Source organism: Myotis brandtii, unplaced genomic scaffold (assembly GCF_000412655.1).
Source record: "Myotis brandtii unplaced genomic scaffold, ASM41265v1 scaffold49, whole genome shotgun sequence".
NCBI classification, from domain to species: domain Eukaryota; kingdom Metazoa; phylum Chordata; class Mammalia; order Chiroptera; family Vespertilionidae; genus Myotis; species Myotis brandtii.
The window spans coordinates 1,683,677-1,703,773 of NW_005368707.1; the positions used below are offsets into that span (position 1 = coordinate 1,683,677).

The 20,097-nt window shown below is 39.7% G+C and overlaps 1 protein-coding gene across 2 annotated transcripts in view; it reads right to left on the bottom strand.

Moving 5' to 3' along the window:
• Positions 1 to 17,632, bottom strand: part of SVIL (supervillin) — a 115,333-nt gene extending 97,701 nt beyond the window's left edge. Inside the window, exons 1-5 of one of the 2 annotated variants that reach the window (XM_014547954.1) lie at positions 17,438 to 17,632; positions 15,770 to 15,827; positions 9,528 to 9,619; positions 1,864 to 1,921; positions 1,585 to 1,736 (exon numbers count right to left, since the gene is read on the bottom strand). In XM_014547954.1, the coding sequence (XP_014403440.1) occupies positions 1,585 to 1,736; positions 1,864 to 1,921; positions 9,528 to 9,619; positions 15,770 to 15,827; positions 17,438 to 17,498 (421 nt within the window). In that variant the 5' untranslated portion in view covers positions 17,499 to 17,632. The remainder of the gene's footprint in view (positions 1 to 1,584; positions 1,737 to 1,863; positions 1,922 to 9,527; positions 9,620 to 15,769; positions 15,828 to 17,437) is intronic. The other variant, XM_014547953.1, reaches the window with a different exon arrangement.
• Between the last annotated feature and the right edge of the window lie 2,465 nt (positions 17,633 to 20,097).

A 20,097-nucleotide genomic window follows, 5' to 3' on the forward strand; every position in this document is an offset into this window, starting at 1 on the left:
AGGGCCGTTTTCAGGCTGGCGGGTGACTGAAGCTCCCAACCTCTCCTTTTTTTCTTTTTTCTTTTTTTATTCTGAGATTTATTTACCTTCTATGGCTGTCACTGGAACTGAGAGCCAGCTTTAGCTCTGACGCCCGGCTTCAGCTCTGAGACCTCGGCTGCTGAAAGCAGGTATCTGGGTTTGTTTGGCTTCTATAATTGAAACACTGTTGCAACTCCAGCTCTGAGGCCCGGCTGGCTGAAAGCAGGTTTCTGGGGTTTGTTTAGCTTCTATAATTGCAACATTGTTTCTTAGAGTGCAGCTCAGAGGCCAGCAGCGGCAGGCGGGGAACCTTGGCTTCCTCCATCACTGGAGCAAGCAAGCCTCCTGTTCGCTTCAGCTGCCTGGCTGCCGGCCGCCATCTTGGTTGGCAGTTAATTTGCATATCGCCCTGATTAGCCAATGGGAAGTGTGTAGGAGGTACGGTTAATTACCATGTTTGTCTATTATTAGACAGGACTAGAGGTCCGGTGCATGAGATTCTTGCACTAAGGGGAGAATCCCTCAGCCCGCCCTGCACCCTCTCGCTGTCCATGACCCCTCGGGGAATGCCTGCCTGCTCACTGCTCCTTAGTGCTGCCATGGGGCGGGAGAGGCTCCCACCACCACCGTTGCGCTTGCCAGCTGTGAGCCTGGCTTCTGCCTGAGCAGCACTCCCCTCATGGGAGCACACTGACTACCAGGGGGCATTTCCTGCATTGAGCATTGCCCTCTGGTGGTCAGTGTGCATCATAGTGACTGGTCATTCTGGTAGTTCTGCCATAATGGTCGCTTAGGCTTTTATTATATAGTCTAGAGGCCCGATGCACAAAATTCATGCCTTCCTTCACCCAGCTGCCGGAACCGGCTTCCCTCTGGCACCTGGGACCCAGGCTTCCCTCCAGCACCAGGGAACCAGACTTCCCTCCGGCTGCTGGCAGGCACCCGGGACCCGGGCTTGCCTCCGGCTGCCGGCCAGCACCAGGGATCGGGCTTCCCTCATAGCCCTGACTTCCTCTGGAAAAATGTCCAGTCTAATTTGCATATTACACTTTTATTATTATAGATAGCTTAACCTTTTATACAGGAGGGTTTATTTCTGGCTATAAACTTGGTACTCTATTTTTGATTTTTCATGTATGTAATTTTTAAAATCTTAGTTCTCTAGTTTTCTTGCCATAAAAGATCAGAAACTATAGAGATATGCAAACCAATAACATCATGCAGTGAGACCAACACCCCTTTCTGGGGGAGAAACCAGAAGCCATCCTATATAATAGAACTCTAACATGCAAATCGACCAAACAAGGGAATGACAGGCGGAATGACCAGTTGCTATGACACGCACTGAGCACCAGGGGGCAGACGCTCAACACAGGAGCTGCCCTCAACCAGTCCTGTGAGGGCGGACATAAATGTGTTGTTGATGTTTTTAACAAATATGTGTAATAGTAAGTAACTACACCTACACAATTATTTTTTTAGAGTATCTCACTTTCCAATCCCATTAGACAAAAAGGCTATGCTGGAGCAGCCTGCCTGATGATGGCCACCAGGGATGCTCACCCGTGTGGGGGCTGGCTGGGTCTGTGGCTCGCATGTATCTGGGCGTGTCTTCCTCCAGCAGCCGGTGAGTCACTAACCCTGTGCAACTCTGCAAGAGGATGGGCTGGGTGTCCGTTTCAATTCCTTCTAAGCGCCTGGCGATTCTTTCTTTTCTGAGCAAAACACAAAAAAACAAAACAAAACAGAACAAAAAAACAATGGAAATCAACTCTAAGGGAAAACTGAATACTGCTTTGCCAAGCTCTTCTACTTGCAAATTACATACAATATATAACTTACCTTTTCATTTTTAAAAATTCTTTCCTCTCTGGCTCAAAGATTTTTCTTAATTCTGCAACTAAAACAAAATAAAAGAATAAAGTAGTCCAGCATTTATCAGTCATCCATTCATTTTACGCATTCATGCAATATATATTTATTGAACTCCTATTTCTGCTCTTGGCTCCCCATGAAACAGTGACACACAAAATGACACAGATCCTGCTTTCCTGGAGGTTGTCTTCTAGTGAGGCAGGCAGGTACCAAATGAGAGTGTACACATAAATAAATACACACACACACACACACACACACACACACACACACACAGGATGAGCTAAGAAGTAAAACCATAAGAGTAAGGGACAGAGTGACAATAGCAAGATGTATTTCATTCAGGGGAGTCAGAGGAGGCCTAACCAGTAAGATCTCCCTAGCAAAGAAAAATCTCAGTAACTATTTTTAGTTGTTATTAGATTTAGGAAATATTTTTAGCTTTTCCTTGACATTTGCAACAGTAGAGATTAATACTATGCCCCACCATACCCCCACCCCATCAGCAAACTACAACAGCCAGGACTCTTCACTCCTATTTCACCCTATCTTTTAACCTGTAACTATCTGTAACTACCTAATTGTGTTTCCAGGGTACCAACGTATCATGTACATTAACACAGTCTCTCAGCCCCTCCCACAGGCTTTCACTGGGAGGAAATGTTAACATGTGTTTCCTTGCTATAATTTAGGTACATGATGGACAAAGTGATTACTGTAATTTTCCTAACAACACTGGATGACCTGATGACTGTTCTGCTGATGCTGCAAGGATCTCATGTGATACTAACTACAAAGATATTACTAAGATGCCAAATAATTGTTTCTTTGCAGAAATAGCCCAATTTTGTGGAGACTAAAGGTCTTTCTTCTGGCCTCCTCCTCAATCACAGGAATTCATGAGGGTTCATCTGAGTGGTTCCTATGGAGGACTCAGGAAGGGGTAGAGAGAGGGGTCACTGACAGTCCCCAGGACCCACAAACGTTTTAAAGGCTGAGTTAATTTTCAACTGCTTCAATTCTACATGTGTTTTTTTTTTCCAAAGTGATCATTTTTAGTAATGAGTCAAAACCACACACACACACACACACACCCACACACACGGCTTTTATACTACCCTTTGTGTTCAGAGATACAAGCCTTGTTTTTTTAATTGATTTTTAAATGATAAGCACCTTAAAATTTAAGTTAGGTTGACTTTTGTTAAGAGTTAAGATTGTTGGCTTCAAAAGAGTCTCTCTCTCACTTGGCCTTCCCAGGAACCAAAGTAGCCAGAGGCAGAAATGTGCTTGACCTGCAATGTCAATTATGGTCCTATTTAGAAGACAAGGATATAATGATAATGGGGCATCCACCCTGCAGCCTTTGCGGGAAGCTTGGCTAACAATGGCTCCCCAGTTAACAAATTAACTCTAGTGAGATGATATAAGCTAAAGAGTATCCATTATTTATTTAAATCCCCAAAGTGGAGAATGGAGCTGTATTTTTTTTAGAAGACTGCTCAAGAAGCTATTGAAACCAAATTCCAAGTGCTCTGAAAGGTATGCCTTATGCCTATGCCTCAAAAAACCCTAATTGAGAAATAGAGTACGGTTATAGGGTCCTGAGTAGCATAATGACATGCACATGCCACTTACCTTTTTTCCCCCAAAACTACTTCAACTAAGGTATGTTATGGTCTGAAAGTTTATGCCCCCCGCCCCCCAAATTCATATGTTGAAATCCTGCTCTCCAAAGTGACGGTATTCGGAGGTGGGACCTTTGGAAGAGCTTAGGCTCTGGCCTCACGATTAGAATTAGTGCTCTCACAGAAGAGGCCTCACAGAGCTCCCTCTCGCCTTCCACCATAAAGGATACAACCAAAGGGTGGCTGTCTGCAACCCAGAAGAAGGTCCTCATCAGCACCTGACCATGCTGGCACCCTGATATGGCCTTCCAGCCTCTGGCACAGTGACAAGTAAAATGTTGCTGTTTGTAGGCCACCCAGTTTATGCTATTTCTGTTATAGCAGTCAAAATGCATATGACAAGGTAAGGATAAAATATTACTATAACACACACATAGAGTGGCATATAACTTCCATTGGGAAAAGTTAAGACATATGATTTTTGTCCTAAATTAAGATTGTGAAAGTCACTTTTACGTCATTAAATTTTTAATTTCTCCTATAAATATGCAACTAAAGAAAAAAAGTAACTTCAGCAGTACAGTGAGAAAGCTAAAAAACAAGCTGTTTCCTAATATTATTTATTCTAGAAGGAAAAATCTACTGGTTGTGAGACTATGCAAATGTCCCACCCATAACAAAACTATACTTTTCCTACTGCCATTACCACTCTGTTTCAGTATTTTATAAGGACTAAGATACTGTGAGAAGGGGGCAAGCTAAATGATGGTCAGAATATAGTTCATCACAGAAACTGAAGACCAAGAAGTCTGGGGCAGTGAGAGGAAAGAGAGGGACAGGGCAGGTAAGCCAAGTTATCCTACTGTCCATTAGGATCTCTGTGCTTTCTGAACAAAACAGGCTGGGCAACCCAGAAGTGAACACTGTCCCCTGTTAGCCATTCACTGCTAGGTATACGAAGTCTCGGGATAGCATTAAGCAGACATACAGTTGCACTACATCAGGGTCACAGACTCACAGAGGCTGGCTCTGGAGTAGATCACAGATCATTATGGCCTTTTGAATGGGCAATTTCTTTGTTGTAAGCCTTGAACTGCAGGATGGTGAGTAGCCATGGCTCTCCTACTAAATGCCAAATCATCTCCAGTTGTTGTGACTCAAAAATGTTCCCATGAGTTTGCCAAGCCCCCCTTGAAATGATTCTGTCCTGGACTGAGAACCATTGAACTCAGCCCAGAGATTTCCAAAAGGCAGTCTGTTCCTGAGATTATGACATAGGGCAGTGATGGCGAACCTTTTGAGCTCGGCGTGTCAGCATTTTGAAAAACCCTAACTTAACTCTGGTGCCGTGTCACATATAGAAATTTTTTGATATTTGCAACCATAGTAAAACAAAGACTTATATTTTTGATATTTATTTTATATATTTAAATGCCATTTAACAAAGAAAAATCAACCAAAAAAATGAGTTTGCATGTGTCACCTCTGACACGCGTGTCATAGGTTCGCCATCACTGCCATAGGGTATACTAATAACAGACACCACTAGCCCATCGCTGCACTCTTTTCAATCAAGCCTAGATTCAAACGATTTCTAGCCTAAAATCTTATAGTCCTCTCTGATCATATACTGAGAAATGCAATGAGGTCATAAATCAAACTATACTTTAAATGTATCAGTGAGTTTATTGATTTTAGTGAAAATCTACAGTAAGTATATTAGAAAAATAAAAAAATCCACCAGCAAATAAATCAGCTCTCAATCTGTTCTTTCTTACAAATATATTTTTAATTATCAAGATTTGCCTCATTCTTATAGACATGAGATTAGAGAAGAAAGGAATAATGTGGAAGACAAAAAGAAGTAATAGATACCTTGAGTTTGGCTTCCTTTCCCTAAGTCTATAATTTAAAAGTAAAATCAGTAAAACAATATGTAATATAATTATTCTAATATATCTATCCCATGGGAAAAGACCTCAGTTTCATAAAAGAGAATGAGGCTTTATTTGAATCGGTGATGTGTTCTTTATCATCCCTTTCCAGGAAGAAAACAAACACCTCATATGGGGACTTGTAGTCCTCCTCAGGTCCACTAAAATCTGGTCAGGCTTATCACAAACACTGGAAAAAAGCTAATACTAGGAAATTATAATAGTTTCCCTTGCTGTAGAAATCTAATGTTGTCAGTCCACTGTTTCATTTATAGATACTACCTACGGTTCTACCACAGCTATCTTCTACCTAATAGTCTTGATTATAGTTTATTATTGTTCATGGTCTATCAAAAGAAGTTTCTTTCCTTTAAAATTTTCAGCCCTGGCCAGATGACTTGGTTGGAGCATCAACCCATACACCAAAAGGTGATGGGTTTGATTCCTGGTCAGAATACATACCTAAGTTGCAGGTTCGATCCTTGGTCAGGACACGTACAGGAGGCAACTAATCAATTGATGTTTCTCTCTCCCCCGCCTCTCTCGCCCTTCCTCTCTCTCTAAAAATCAATTAAAACATATTCTTGGATGAGGATTAACATTTTTATATAATTTCAGATTTACAGTAAAGTTAAGAGACATCCTTCATAATATGCTAACATTTCACTATATTTGGTTTACTTTTATCCTTTTTTCTCTCTTCATATGTATATTTGTAGTATATAAAACACATGCACACATATTTACATATCCATTTTTATAAACAATTTAAGAGTAAGTTACAGCATGATGACCCTGTATCTCTAAATTCTTCATATTTTCTAAAAATAAGGAATAAGAATGTTTTAAAAATTCAATTACTCAACCAGAATTCAATTGATTTATGCTGTGTCATAATGTATACAATTCATAAATGGTTCAGGAAATGGTAATAGTGATTAATAGTAATCCACATATAAACAAGCACAGCTGATCTACCTTCTGTTGTAATAAATTTTCTACTTTGCTTTCAAAGACATTAAGACTTTGACATGTACTAAATTATCCCTTTATCATACCCACTTTTTAGTTTGCTGCCCTTGCTTGCACAATATGTATTTATGAGTCTATATTTTTAGTAATTTCTGATGGGAATTTTTCAGTTATTTTCCAAGTAAGACAATTTGAGGGGATTTGATATCAGGGCTATAATGGTACATAAAATTATTTAACTGCCTAGTTTGCTTTGTAATAATATTTAATACCAATATTCAGGTCTGCCAGGTGCTTTTCTTGGGAAACTTAAGTTCTTCATTATCTCTAAGAAATAGGCTTTCTGGTAAAGTTATTGTGGAGTTCAGTCCTCCAAACCTGAGTACACAGATCTTCTAAAGAAACATAAGTGGCAGGGGGACTGCCAAGAACTCATCTCCCTTACACTGCATTTGACAGCTGAAGAGGACAGGCCAGGTCCAGAATATTCCTCTGCTCCAGGAGGAAGCACTTTAACTTTACACTTGGATGAAAGCCACTAATGTAAAGACAAGCAGCTTATAAAATAAGTAATTACAAAATTAGAGTGTTAAGGGGAAAAGGTGATGGCTAAGAAGTGTGGGGTTTCTCTTTTGGTGAAGAAAATGTTCTAAAACTGGCTGTGGGATGGATGTACAGCCCTGTGAATGCCAGTGAAACAGCCTCCTTCAAATGGATGGGCTGAATTGTATATAAAATATATCTCAGAGGAGCTATTAAAAAGGTAGAGTAATATATTTGGAGCATTTCATAATTACTAAATGGAAAATCTATTTTAATATTATAGTCTTCATATAGGTAAAGATTTTTAATCCCTTGATTACCTGTTGGTGACACAGTTAAAGGAAGTCCCTGAGAGGAAACTCAATGATGAATTTAATGCTTAGTTTCACAGAAGCAAAAACTCTCACTAAATGAAGAGAAAGAAACTTCTAAACAAATATAAAACTCTGCCATTAAAAGTCCTAATTCCTATTTTTAACATTGTATTGCCAAGAGCTATTAGAATCATTATCATATCTGTCATGATGATGAAATGAAAAATTTTCCTGTAATGCATGGGCTAGCCCACATCATAAAGGTTGTGAAAAACAACTGTGGGAATTCAGGCAAAATTCAGGGAGGCAGGGCTCTGGTACCTTTTAAGCATCTTTTAGAGAGCTTGTCAATTTAGAAATATAAATCTCTGATGTGTGAAAATTATGTTTTATTGTGATAAAATTTCTAATAAAACTGGTTACTAAGCTTATGTGTTTTAAAACTTTATTATACATAAAGAACTTAGCATTTCATATTGCTTTTAATTTTTCAAATCCTAATGTCTATAGTATTAAAAAAAAAAAAAGAACTGGGGTAGAGAGGAGCCTTCATACAGGTAGAAAAGACTTTTGCTCTATAGAACTTTGCCTAATCAGTCAAATCTTCTAAACTATTTTTAAAATCAATCTGTTCATTCTTCTACTTTGTTCTGATTATCTTCATATATTTTAAATTTGGCTCAGATTAAATAGAGTTTCTCTGTCTTTCACAAAGTCTTAGAAATTGCAAGGACCCTTCCATTCCATACCTGGTCCACACACCCATCCAGATAGCAATCCTCCACAGCCTCTCTCCTACCTGAGTACATGGTCACATGACCTGCCTTGTAGATTTAATGAGGAGAGTTGATGAGATCACAATGCAGGCCATTTCACTCTCGGTTCTATGAATTACCAGAATTTTCCTCCTTATATGAAATCTCATCTACCTCCTTATAATTCTACACATTCTTATTGTTGGCCTCTGGAGCAACTTAGAATTAAGCCTATATTTCAGTTGCCAGTTTTGTAAGTACTTGACAAAATGACCCGTTTAAGCGTTCTCCACCAGGCCTGGGTCCTTCAAATATCCACCTTTACCAGACTATGTCTAGGCATATCACCCATTCAATTCTTTAGAATATACCTCAATTTGTCAGTGAACCTTTTATTTTATTATTATTATTTTTTAAAATACACCTTATTGATTTTTTTACAGAGAGGAAGGGAGAAGGATAGAGAGTTAGAAACATCAAAGAGAGAGAAACATCGATCAACTGCCTCCTACACACCCCCTACTGGGGATGTGCCCGCAACCAAGGTACATGGCCTTGACCGGAATCGAATCTGGGACCCTTCAGTCTGCAGGCCGATGCTCTATCCACTGAGCCAAACCAGTTAAGGCATGTCAGTGAACCTTTTAAACTTTTAGTTTCTATTAAAATATTTTTTTTCTGGGATAATTTCTTTTGGGCTTGATTTTGTGGGTGGTTGTTTTTTTCCTAAGTAGAAAAATAATCTGATCTTGTGCCAAACCTGTTTCTTCTGAAGTAAGGGTTACACAGCTCATTCAGGAAAAAGACAGTCTGTAAGCTGGTACTACCCCATGATAGTGTTACAGTGGGTAGAGACAAAGATCAGGTAATGTTCATATCACTTCACAGGCAAAACTAGGGGTCCTCAACTAATAGCAGCTGAAAATATTTTACTGCATGTGCATCTTTACCAATGACAATATGAATTCGACAAATGAAGTGCCGACTTGGGGAAGAAGAGAGGTAATGAAGAGACAGTCTGAACTCAGGTGCAGTGTTGTAGCCCTGTGGGGAGCTACAAGATACTGAGCGTAAATGCCGTAACATTGGAAAACGTCAAGAGGCTGGAGGAAGGGGGTGTGTGAACAGAAAAGAAATGGGCATATGAGCAGAACTTACCGCCTTAGGAGATGGTGAAAGCTAGGAGAGAGGAACAAGGTAAGGTTGATTCTAGGGAACCTTCTCACCCCACCCCCGACCCCCAGCCTCCAGTGAAAACTTGAGGATGCCTGAAATGCAAGGGAAAGAATACATAGTAAGGTGAGGATTAAAAATGCGAGAGGAAAGGTTAATTGAGGTTAATTCTTAGATGAGGCAGAAAGGGACACAAAGGAGAATATATGCTGGAGGTTTAAGAGTTCTCAAAAAAAATAAACAAAAAAAACCCCAGATAACACAATAGTTATATGCTCAGGATTCTGGTCAACTATTTAGAAAAAGTCTTACCTTTAGGAAGTGCAGTTAAAAGTTTAGCATTGATTCTTCTTTCACAGTTAGTAAGTTGTTCTTTATTTTCAAGCAAGAACTCTTTCTGAAAGCTAAAAATATCTCCGTTAATAAAATGTTGCAATTTAATTTAAATCAAGATATATGACATAAAGTAAAAAAAAGATAGAACATAAAAATTTTGCTACTGTTATATATACTTAAATGTGTATATATAGATTATAAGTAAAAAGTTTTATTTTGGGGAATTGGTAACTTTTTTCATTTACTTACAGTTATGTTAATATTATTTTTTTGTACAACTAAATAATTTCATTCGCATAGGCAGGCAGCATGGCACAGGGTGGTAAAAACATCGTTCAGCCTGACCACTTCATCTAGAGCCACCACTAGCTGTTTCAGCTTGGATCACTCGCTTGACCTTTCTGTGCTACACTTTGTTCCTCAGAAAATCAGCAATCTGTCTAGGACTCCGTGGTCGGCAAACTGCGGCTCGCGAGCCACATGCGGCTCTTTGGCCCCTTGAGTGTGGCTCTTCCACAAAATACCATATGCTGGCACGCGTACAGTGTGATTGAAACTTCGTGGCCCATGCGCAGAAGTCGGTTTTCGGCCTGGGCGAGTCTATTTTGAAGAAGTACTGTTGATATTTGGCTCTGTTGACTAATGAGTTTGCCGACCACTGTCTAGGTGATTCACATGCTTTCCTGTTTTGAAATTATATTAAAGTAACAAATGTCTTCTAACAACCAAGCGATCAAAGCATGGTGAATAGGTCTAAAAGCCTCATGAAAATGTGTCTGGGAAGAAAAAAGAGGAAATGAAAGGGAAGAAGAATAAAGGGATGGAGCACTTACTATGTCCTTTCCTTCTGTGCTAAGAGATCCCACGTATTACCTTAGTTACCGTCACAAGATGCTATGAGGTGGGAACTAAATGCTGGTCTTATAAATGTTTAATAACTAGCTCCTTCCTCTTGGGTGCCTGTCTCCCTCCTCCCCAAAAGCACCTGCTTTGTTCATTTAGCTGGCAGTGTAAATACGCCCACTACGGCCAATTTTCAGGCTCTCCATAGAACTCGCAGAGCTAAAAATTGCAAGACACACAGTGGCTCTGATAGGGACTGGAGCTGGCTCCAGCATGCCACCAGAACAATTATCATCCTTGGTTTACCGACTAGGACACTGGTAAATGACTTGCCCAAGAACACATATTTGGCAAGAAGAGTACATAAGATATACTAGTAACTCTAGCTCCTGCTCTAACACTATGCACAGTGCAGCCCCAAGACAGCTATATGGACAACTCCACGGTCTTCCATTGGAACGTGCCTAGAGTTGGGCAAGATAGAGTTACTGCTGCGCAGGAAGAAAGCAAACGAAGGAAAACAAAAAAACTAATATTCCCCAATGAGGTAATCACCTCCAGAGAGGTGAACAATTGGTCTGAAAACACATTCAATGCAAAGCTGATCTTCCCCATGTACTGTCCTACAGGGTACACAGCTCAAGAACAGATTGAGAGGGTGCTGTGCATACTGGGTAAGTGGGACACAGGGATAATTTGTATGATATGGAAATTAAATGTCAAGGAACCTGCACACAATCCACAGCATGGCACATCAACCCATCTTCCTAGAACCAAGTTCATCTGAAGCCTCGGTTATTGCCTAAGAATGTGGTATGGCTTATGTTTATAAATAGGAGTGTCATGTATTTATATTATTTAAGAAAAAGGCTTGAAACTAACCAGTGTTTATAAATCACAGTCCAAAAGGCTTAAAAAGATCCCAGGAAACCTGCTTAGATCAGAAACTTAGGATTAGCACTGACTTCTAAATAGTGAATTGTAATGCAGTAACGACTCCTTTCAGTGTTTTATTCATATGTATGACTTAGTATAAACCTAAGAAATTAAATAATTGCAGAAATGTGCCCCACTTAAGGAAGGACATGCTATTTTAATCGATTAACTTATTGTTTAAAAATCTTCATAAAGTTCTGTACTTTGGGAAACTAAAATCTCAGGGAAAAAATCTATATTAAAACAAAATGATGCAATGCGTGGAATATTTAGCTTCTTAAGCCATTGGCCTTGGGGTACAAATATTATCTCATATTTTCAAAAATAAACTTCTATATATTTCTATTTCCCCCCCCCTTTTTTCTGCTTATCAAAAAGCTCAATAAAGCCACTAATGAAGACTAAGAAATCACCCCCAAGTTAAACATTTTGCTGAACTTTTACAGAGTTTACAAGTCATCACCTGTCAGCCCCTGGCTCCATATGCACTTACTCTCTTGAAACAAGCTACAAATAGTGTCAGCACCAATCAAAAGTACAGCCTTTCACAGCTGGTCAAAAACCAATGGAAAACCAAAGCACTATCAGGAACATCTCTCATGCCTCTTTAACATGGTTTACTATAAACGCTGCCTGGACCTGAATTTCCTCTTCTCCAGCCTCTCCTTCCATCCTGGCTGAGTCCTCTTCTGGTCTGGGCCTCAGTGTAAAGTTCTTTCCTCAAGGAAGAACCCCTGACCCAGGCAGTGCCTGTCCCACCCAGCACCGAATCTACATTATGCACCTGTTATTCTCTCAAATTGTATCCTATTTTCCTATTTGTAGACTATATTACAAGTGTCTTATTTTTATTAAAGTCAATAAATATATGCTGAATAAATGAAATAATGAATGACTACAATAAAATACTTTCAATGTATGCTAAACTCACTCTGAAGTATTTTATGTATACACTATATACAATGTTGATGTGGTAGGGACACAGAGTTTTAAATATTGAGAATTAGAAGGGCGTATATTTAATAGTATCAGTGATAGACTTCCTTCCTTCCTTTCTTTATTTCCTTCTTTCATCTTTAGAATATGTGATTGGGAAAACATCTCTCCTTATCACCTTTGTTTACCTTGCATATATGAATGAAAACATCAGTATTCTTTCCATAGGTTTATAAACTTATTCTATTTTTAAGTCTCCATCTTGAGGGTAATTTTTATTACTGGAATCCTTGTGCTTTGTCTTTACATGTTGTTCTTGCTTATGTTACCTCTCTCTTATTCCCACTAAATGATCGACAACTTCTGAGGAAGCAGGTGAGCAGATCAGAAGAATAAGGAGAAATGGTTAGAAAGTATGGCTCAGACTCACGTCACAAAAGCTGTGACCAAGAAAGACCCCTCAAGTCAATAGGAAACCACGTTTTGAAAAAAGTCATGTCTCTTCCCTGGACTTTCTATACCCAAGGGCATAGTCAGCAGTGAAAATGCAGACAAGATACACTAATGATGGTCCTCACTAAGTTCTGGATCATGTGTGAATGAGTCATTTTTCTGATCATGTAATGGCTGATGAAACATGATTGTCCAAAAGAGCCTTAACATCCTCCTCCTCTCACTTTTCTGAGCAGCGGTGACTGTTAGGGTCCCTTCTGGACTCACATGATTGCTAACTCAAGCACTGAGCCCCTGATGCTGCTCAGGGCCATGGTCCTACTCATCACTCATCCCCTCCGGGAGAAGGGGTCTCTCCCTGGACAACTTCTGCAGGCCTTGGAGGGTTGCCATAGCTCAACCAAATGGTCCCATATTTCAGTATGAAACCATTTCTCCACATATAACTAAAATAATTAAATTAAGAGGCACCATTTGCATTTTTAATCTATCTTCATTTCCTCTGAATCACTGCTCACTCTTTATGACTATTTTTTATTAGTCTGCCCCCTTCTCTCTGTTTCCATAATCTAAGAAGAGACTGCCCCCAGCTTCCATGGTCATTTGTTTAATGTGTCCCATTAACCTATTTAAATGTCCAGCAGTAGCAACAAGGGGAAATTTTATTAAAGTGAGAGCAGGATACTCTGCTGTTATTACCTTCTATCTTTTACAAAATGTGGGATCTACTTTTACACTGACTATTCAGCACCCACGTTGTTAAAGACTTCCCCCACAATCTGTTCATTCTCCTACTGAAGTCTAAATTATAAGTTATGGGAATCCAAAACCCATTGCCTAATATTTTCACCTCTGGTGTCTGGTTGACTTGACTTCTCTGAAGAAGGCAGGTTCGTGCATCTCCAGCCCATTTGACACTTAGTACCATGGCAAGGAGGCCATGATTTTCACAGGTACACATGAAATAATACCCACCATGTCAGAACAGCTATGTCCCTCTGAGCTTCTCTCCACAGAGGTGTCTGACCTTCATATTTTCTGCTTTTCCTATCCTTGAATAAGCGCTATCTTCCTGTCTCCCCTCCCATTTATTCCTTTTTCTTAGTCACTATTAAAGCTAAACCAACCTGCTAGGGTCCTCTTGGAAATGAAGCTGCTATAGTCTGAATGTTTGGGTTCGCTCAAATTCATATGTTGAAATCCTAACGCTCCCAAAAATGGTGATGTTAGGAGGTGGGGGTCTTTGGAAGATGATTGGGTCATGAGGATGAGCCCTCATGAAGATCAGTGCTGTTATGAGACCCAGCGACCTCCTTTTACTATTATGCCAAGTGAGGACATTAGAAATTGACAATCTGCACCCAGAAGACAGTCCTCACCCCACCATTCTGGCACCCTGATCTCAGATTTCCAGCCTCCAGAACTGTAAGGAGTAAATTTCTATTATTTATAAGCTACCCAGTGTATGCTGTTTTATTACAGAAGCCTGAATGAACTAAAACATCAGCCTTAGATCCTGTTAAAAATATGGCAAAGATGAGAAATATGGGAAATTGTGTCAAGCATTAGAAAAGCAAGATTTCATGACTCAAATAAAACAACCTTCCCGATGACCCTGACTCATTACTGCTCTAGTTTACCTGGTACTAAAATGTGGATGAAATTCATCAAGCCTTTATCCCCTCTTGTGTATGCATACGTTCAACTCTGCCATTTTCAAATGCAGAGCCAGGCTTAGCCTGATGAGGACAGAAGTCAGACAACTGTTTATTCCAATGCTATTGAAATGCAAACCTTTTAAGTAAAGAAATAATGCCAAACATAAATATTAGGGATAAGAACATCTGAGTGGAGTTAGGTGTAGATGGATTTGGGTCCTTCTAGCATAAGGAAGTGTAGGCTGAGATCCATACCTTTGTGTAAGGGATAAATAACATTGTTCCTCTACATGAAAATCTCAAAATCTATTAGGAACAGTAATCTAAGAAGACCTGAGATATAGCTATCTTGTTTGGCACAAACTTTAACTTTTGTATTATCTTACTAGATGCCAAGTGCACGAAATTCATGCACAGGTAGGGTCCTTAGGCCTGGCTGGCAATCAGGGCCAATCTGTGGGGTGACATGCAGGGTGATTAGGGGCTCCCCGCTCGCACATGCCTTGGCCTGGTATCGCCCGCTCGCTGGCCCCGCCTCCCACCGCTGCCGCTGATCGCTGTCTGTGGACCAGTGGGGCGATCAGGGCCCCCGCTCACACCTGCCTTCGCCTGGCACCACCCGTTCACCTGCTCCACCATCCCGCCACAGTCCTGCCCTTGTTGGGGCCCATCAGGGCCGGCAGTGACTCCACTGCCAGCGCCACGTCACCGACACCCACCATGTTTCACACTGCCCCCTGGTCGTCAGTGCACGTCTAACTCCCGGTTGGTCGAACTCCCACCCGTGGGGACAATTTGCATATTAGCCTTTTATTATATAGGATATCTGTGATGATGCATCACAGAGTTGTAGCACACTGGGTAAATCAAATTAGCACCCATAATACCCTGCAGCCAAGGAAACTGAAGTGCAAAAAGGTTAAAAGAGCAACACCATGTCATGTGGACAAATGGATGGATAGGCAGCGGGTGAGAGGGAGGAGGAGGGAAAGAAAAGAAAAGGGAGAAAAGGAGGAGAAACAAAGCTAAGCCCTTTTTTAAAGAAGCAAAAGCAAAAGCTTACTCGATGGACAGATTGCAAAAGGACAACCCGTGCTTAGAGGTAGATATGAGAAAAAAAAAGATAACAGCTCTTTACAAGTTTGCAATTACAGAAACATCAACATCCTGTTCTGTAAATAGTTCCTACAAACAGTATTAAATACATAAAAATAATCTTTGCTGGCTCAATGTACTATTAAGTTAGCTTGCTTCATATATTTTAACAAACCAAACTCTGGAGAGAAAATATATTGACAAACATTTAAAAGGGTAAATTAGGAACTTAGGAGATAATTTTAAAAGCTATTACAAATCTTCAAAACAAGATTTCTTGGGCAAAGACCACTTTACCTTGGAACTTTCCTTTGATGTGGGAATCCAATAAAGCTTAAGTTTTCCTTGTTGAAATCTAAGGGTAAAGAAATAATGTAACATTGAGTTAGCTATACAGTAAGTTAAAAAAAAGTAATGAGAAAGTTCTTCAAACTCCTCTTGAACATATAATTTAAGAAAAATGAAACCATCAACAAGACAAGAATAATGAATTAAAAAAGTGACACCTTCTAAGAATCACATTCAACAATATACATTTTACATAGCAAGGTTTCTAGTTTTCCTAGTGAAAGAAAGTCAATATAATCTGTGGGTAAAAAAAATCTGACATAGTTCAATGGTATCATTTAAATTCATATAGCTACAAGACTAACTCAGAGCAATTAAATATTGAATAATATAGTTAAAAATTTTGAACAAAGTAACCAGAAATGTTGAAAATCATTACTGTCTGATATATTTGAGATGCTCTTAAAGATTGCATGAGGTGAGGGCAAAGAGCAGGGGGATGCTTTAGTCATGTTCTTATTGCCTTCTTTAAAACTTAAAAAATAACAACACATCAAATAAACCACTTATTTATTTTTGAAGACAAAATGGATGTGATGTAAAGCCAGCTGGGAACAATCCCTTGCAGCAAAAACAAACATCGAGTGAACCAGTTAATCAAAACCAGTTGCAGACAAATTTATAACCAGTCTAATGGCAAGTAATCTGTTTTACAGCTTTTGGCATAGCAACCATTTGTCCACCAAGAAAACCACAAGTGGCCACTTACAGAAACCTTCCCCTATGGAAGTGCCTTTTACTGGTTAATATTTGGGGTCAAAAGCCTGAGGAAAAGGAGGTACAGAATACACCACATGCTGACATATCATTATCCATCACAATACATCCAGTATCCTGGAATCTGGAAAGTCTGACCAACTAGAGAAACATAATAAAATGAAAAGAACACTGCCAACTGAACATGTAGGGTTTTCTCAGAGTTTTACAAATACCTAATTACATATTTTTTAAAAAGAGAACTCAGTTCAAAAGCTATCAAATATTATAGAAGAAAATTCCTGAATCTGAGACTTGAACTCTTCCAATCACTTCCTAGTAGTGCATTTGTGCTAGAAAATACTTTCACATACAATAGCTGGATTTCAAATGTGACATTCAAAATAACCTCAGCATTTCATCGTTGCTCAATCAGTGAACTGAGTCAGTGACACCACTTCCGTGGTTAAATTAAGAGCATATATTTTCCTCTGTGCTAGAAAGGAAGCCACTAAAAGACAACATTTTTTTCCAAAATATTTCACATGAAGCTTTAATAAAAAAGACATTCACCACTGCCTACTGGAAATAATTTAATATATAGCATTTGGTTTAGAAAAATATTTTAGCTAAAGTTCAGAACTTGATCCAAAGTTTGGGCATTCCATTTGAATTGGCATTTTTTTCCTACATAAGGCTTTAGTGGTTTAGTAATATCTTTAAGTTATAACAGAAAAAAATATTACATTTTTCAGCAATCCCAAAATAAGCTAATTTAAACTCAATTAGATATTTAAAGTGTCCTTTGAGAAAATTGTATAACTAACTGGATTCAGGAGAATACAAGGTAAAATGGATACAAGGCATTCATTATGTTATAAAATATACACAGAAGTGCATTTTCAGTTTCTCTTGCCTTACCTTGTTTCTCAGAGAACTTGAAAGCTCCCAAATAGCTGGAAAACCCTGGGCTTCTGATCATAGTTACACACAGAAAGTGCAGTAACAGAGACTGCACTACAGCTAATTCACAACCAGTCACAGCCTCCAGCTGCTCTAAGCTGCACTGGGATGAGACTTCACAGCGCAGGGCTAGAGCAATCAGACACTCGTGTCCTTGAGAGTATGATAAAGGCAAAGCAAGAGGCTGCAGGCTGGAATAGCTCAAACCCCGTAATCAGATTGCAAGCAGAAATTAGGCCTGCGGATACTGGAGCAGACTGGCTCCAGTGATGGGCACTGGTGGTGTTACTACTTAAGTCTCTGGCCAAAGCACAGCACGTGCAGCAGCTAAGTAGGCAATGCTGCACCCTAAGTAGGCAATGACTCCCCCTTCTCCTAAATATAAACAAATAAGAAAAACAAAACAATACAGAGCCTCTCGATGTTCTAAAGGAAGGGAGGCTGCTAACTATTCTCAGGCTACTCTGAGTCTAGAGCAGGGGTGGGCAAACTTTTTGACTCGAGGGCCACAATGGGTTCTTAAACTGGACCGGAGGGCCAGAACAAAAGCATGGATGGAGTGTTTGTATGAACTAATATAAATTCAAAGTAAACATCATTACATAAAAGGGTACGGTCTTTTTTTTTTTTTTTAGTTTTATTCATTTCAAACGGGATGGATCCGGCCCGCGGGCAGTAGTTTGCCCACGGCTGGTCTAGAGTCTGCTTTGACAGGTTAATGAAAATTTTTGCCTAACAGGGAACCAAAACCCCATAGTTAAGATTTATGAACAACATGAGTGAAATTGTGGGAAAGGAAAAGCAGATATTACTAGAGGTTCAAAAATTTTAATTTGAGACAGAAGCTCTTAAATTAAGCATTATTTGACTGCCCCCTTTTTATTTTATTATCACCTCTTAAAAAGACTTAATTTTCTTAGAGCAGGTTTAGGTTTACTATAAAATTGAGGGACGGTACAGAGATCCATTTTGAGTTAATTTTTGTGAAAGGTGGAAGGCCTGGTCTAGATTCATTTCTCTGCATATGAATGTCCAGTTGTTCCAGCAACATTTGTTGAAGAGACTATCTTTGCTTCATTGTATTACTTGTGGGTTTCTGCTCTGGGAAGGCACAAGTGCCTGTATGGGCTTAAATGTCTCTCCAATCTGGGGGGCAATAGTTTGCCCTGTGTCCTCCCTTCCCTATGGACTCAGGAAGAGTTGTTGATTTTTCAGTCTGTTCAACTTTTTACTTGTTAGGATGGAGCAGTGACTTCCAAGCTCCTTCCACACAGAAAGAACCAGTAACCCTGGAGCCCCCCTGTTTGTTTTTAATTGCAACCTGTAGCTGGTGGACCCAAGCAGTGATAATGCAATTCCAAGAAAAATATGCAATAATTAGACACTGACTCTTTTACTGCTAAAAGGGACATTAAGGAGAAAGTAGGAAAATCATCTCATTAACAAGATGAGGAAGCATAGAACTAGAGAAGTAACTTGCTCATGGATAGTGACTTGTTCATGATGCAGCCACAGGATCTTGGGGAGGTATCAAGAACATGATTTGCCCTCAGGCACCCCCACCAGGAAGCAGGGACCCTGAGTATGTCTGTCCTTGTATCTTTAGTACTGAATACTAGTTGGTACACAGCAGGCCTGTAGTGAATGTTTGCTGAATGACTATATAAACTAGTGGAATCATCTTCTCTAAAAGCTAGGATCATACTACAAAGTGATTTGCATTGATTTTATATCCTGCTGTCAAACCATATTGACTTGAACTGATTTCTAAACTACAAACAAACAACCCAAATTAATATGGCACATCAACAGAGGGTTCATCAGTGCTGGCCATGTGCATTTTCTCTATACTGCTGATTACACCAACTCTTACAAAGCGGGAAGAAATATAGCGAATAGGGCAGTTACAAAAAAAACTCAGTAAGGAAGAACTTAAGTCCTGTGGATAACTGTAGTGGAAACTTTATTGAGAGGTCATGGCTAACTAGGAACAAACAGAAAAGGGGAGGAGTTGGAAGCAGAAGGGAGGAAATAGTGGCAGCAAATGACTCTGGAAATGGATAATTTAGGTGGGATTAAATAATAGTATAAATAATTATATAAATAAAAAATATTTATTGCTTTAAGAGAGAGAGAGATGAAGGGGAAATGAGAGAGAGAGAGAGAGAGAGAGAGAGAGAGAGAGGTAACTGTTGTTCCACTTATCTATGCATTCATTGGTTGCTGACCCAGAGATCAAACCTGCAACCTTGGTGTATCAGGACGATGCTCTAACCCAGTGGTCGGCAAACTGCGGCTTGCGAGCCACCATGCGGCTCTTTGGCCCCTTGAGTGTGGCTCTTCCACAAAATACCACGTGCGGGCGCGCACATACAGTGCGATTGAAACTTTGTGGCCCATGCGCAGAAGTCGGTATTTTGTGGAAGAGCCACACTTAAGGGGCCAAAGAGCCGCATGTGGCTCACGAGCTACAGTTTGCCGACCACTGCTCTAACCAACTGAGCTACCCAGCCAGGGCCTAGTTTAAATTTTTAAGGTGCAATTCTAGTAAAGAATAAAAAGAATTTTGATATTCTTTTTAAGTTCGCAATGGAATTTAATTAGAATTAGTTGCCTTA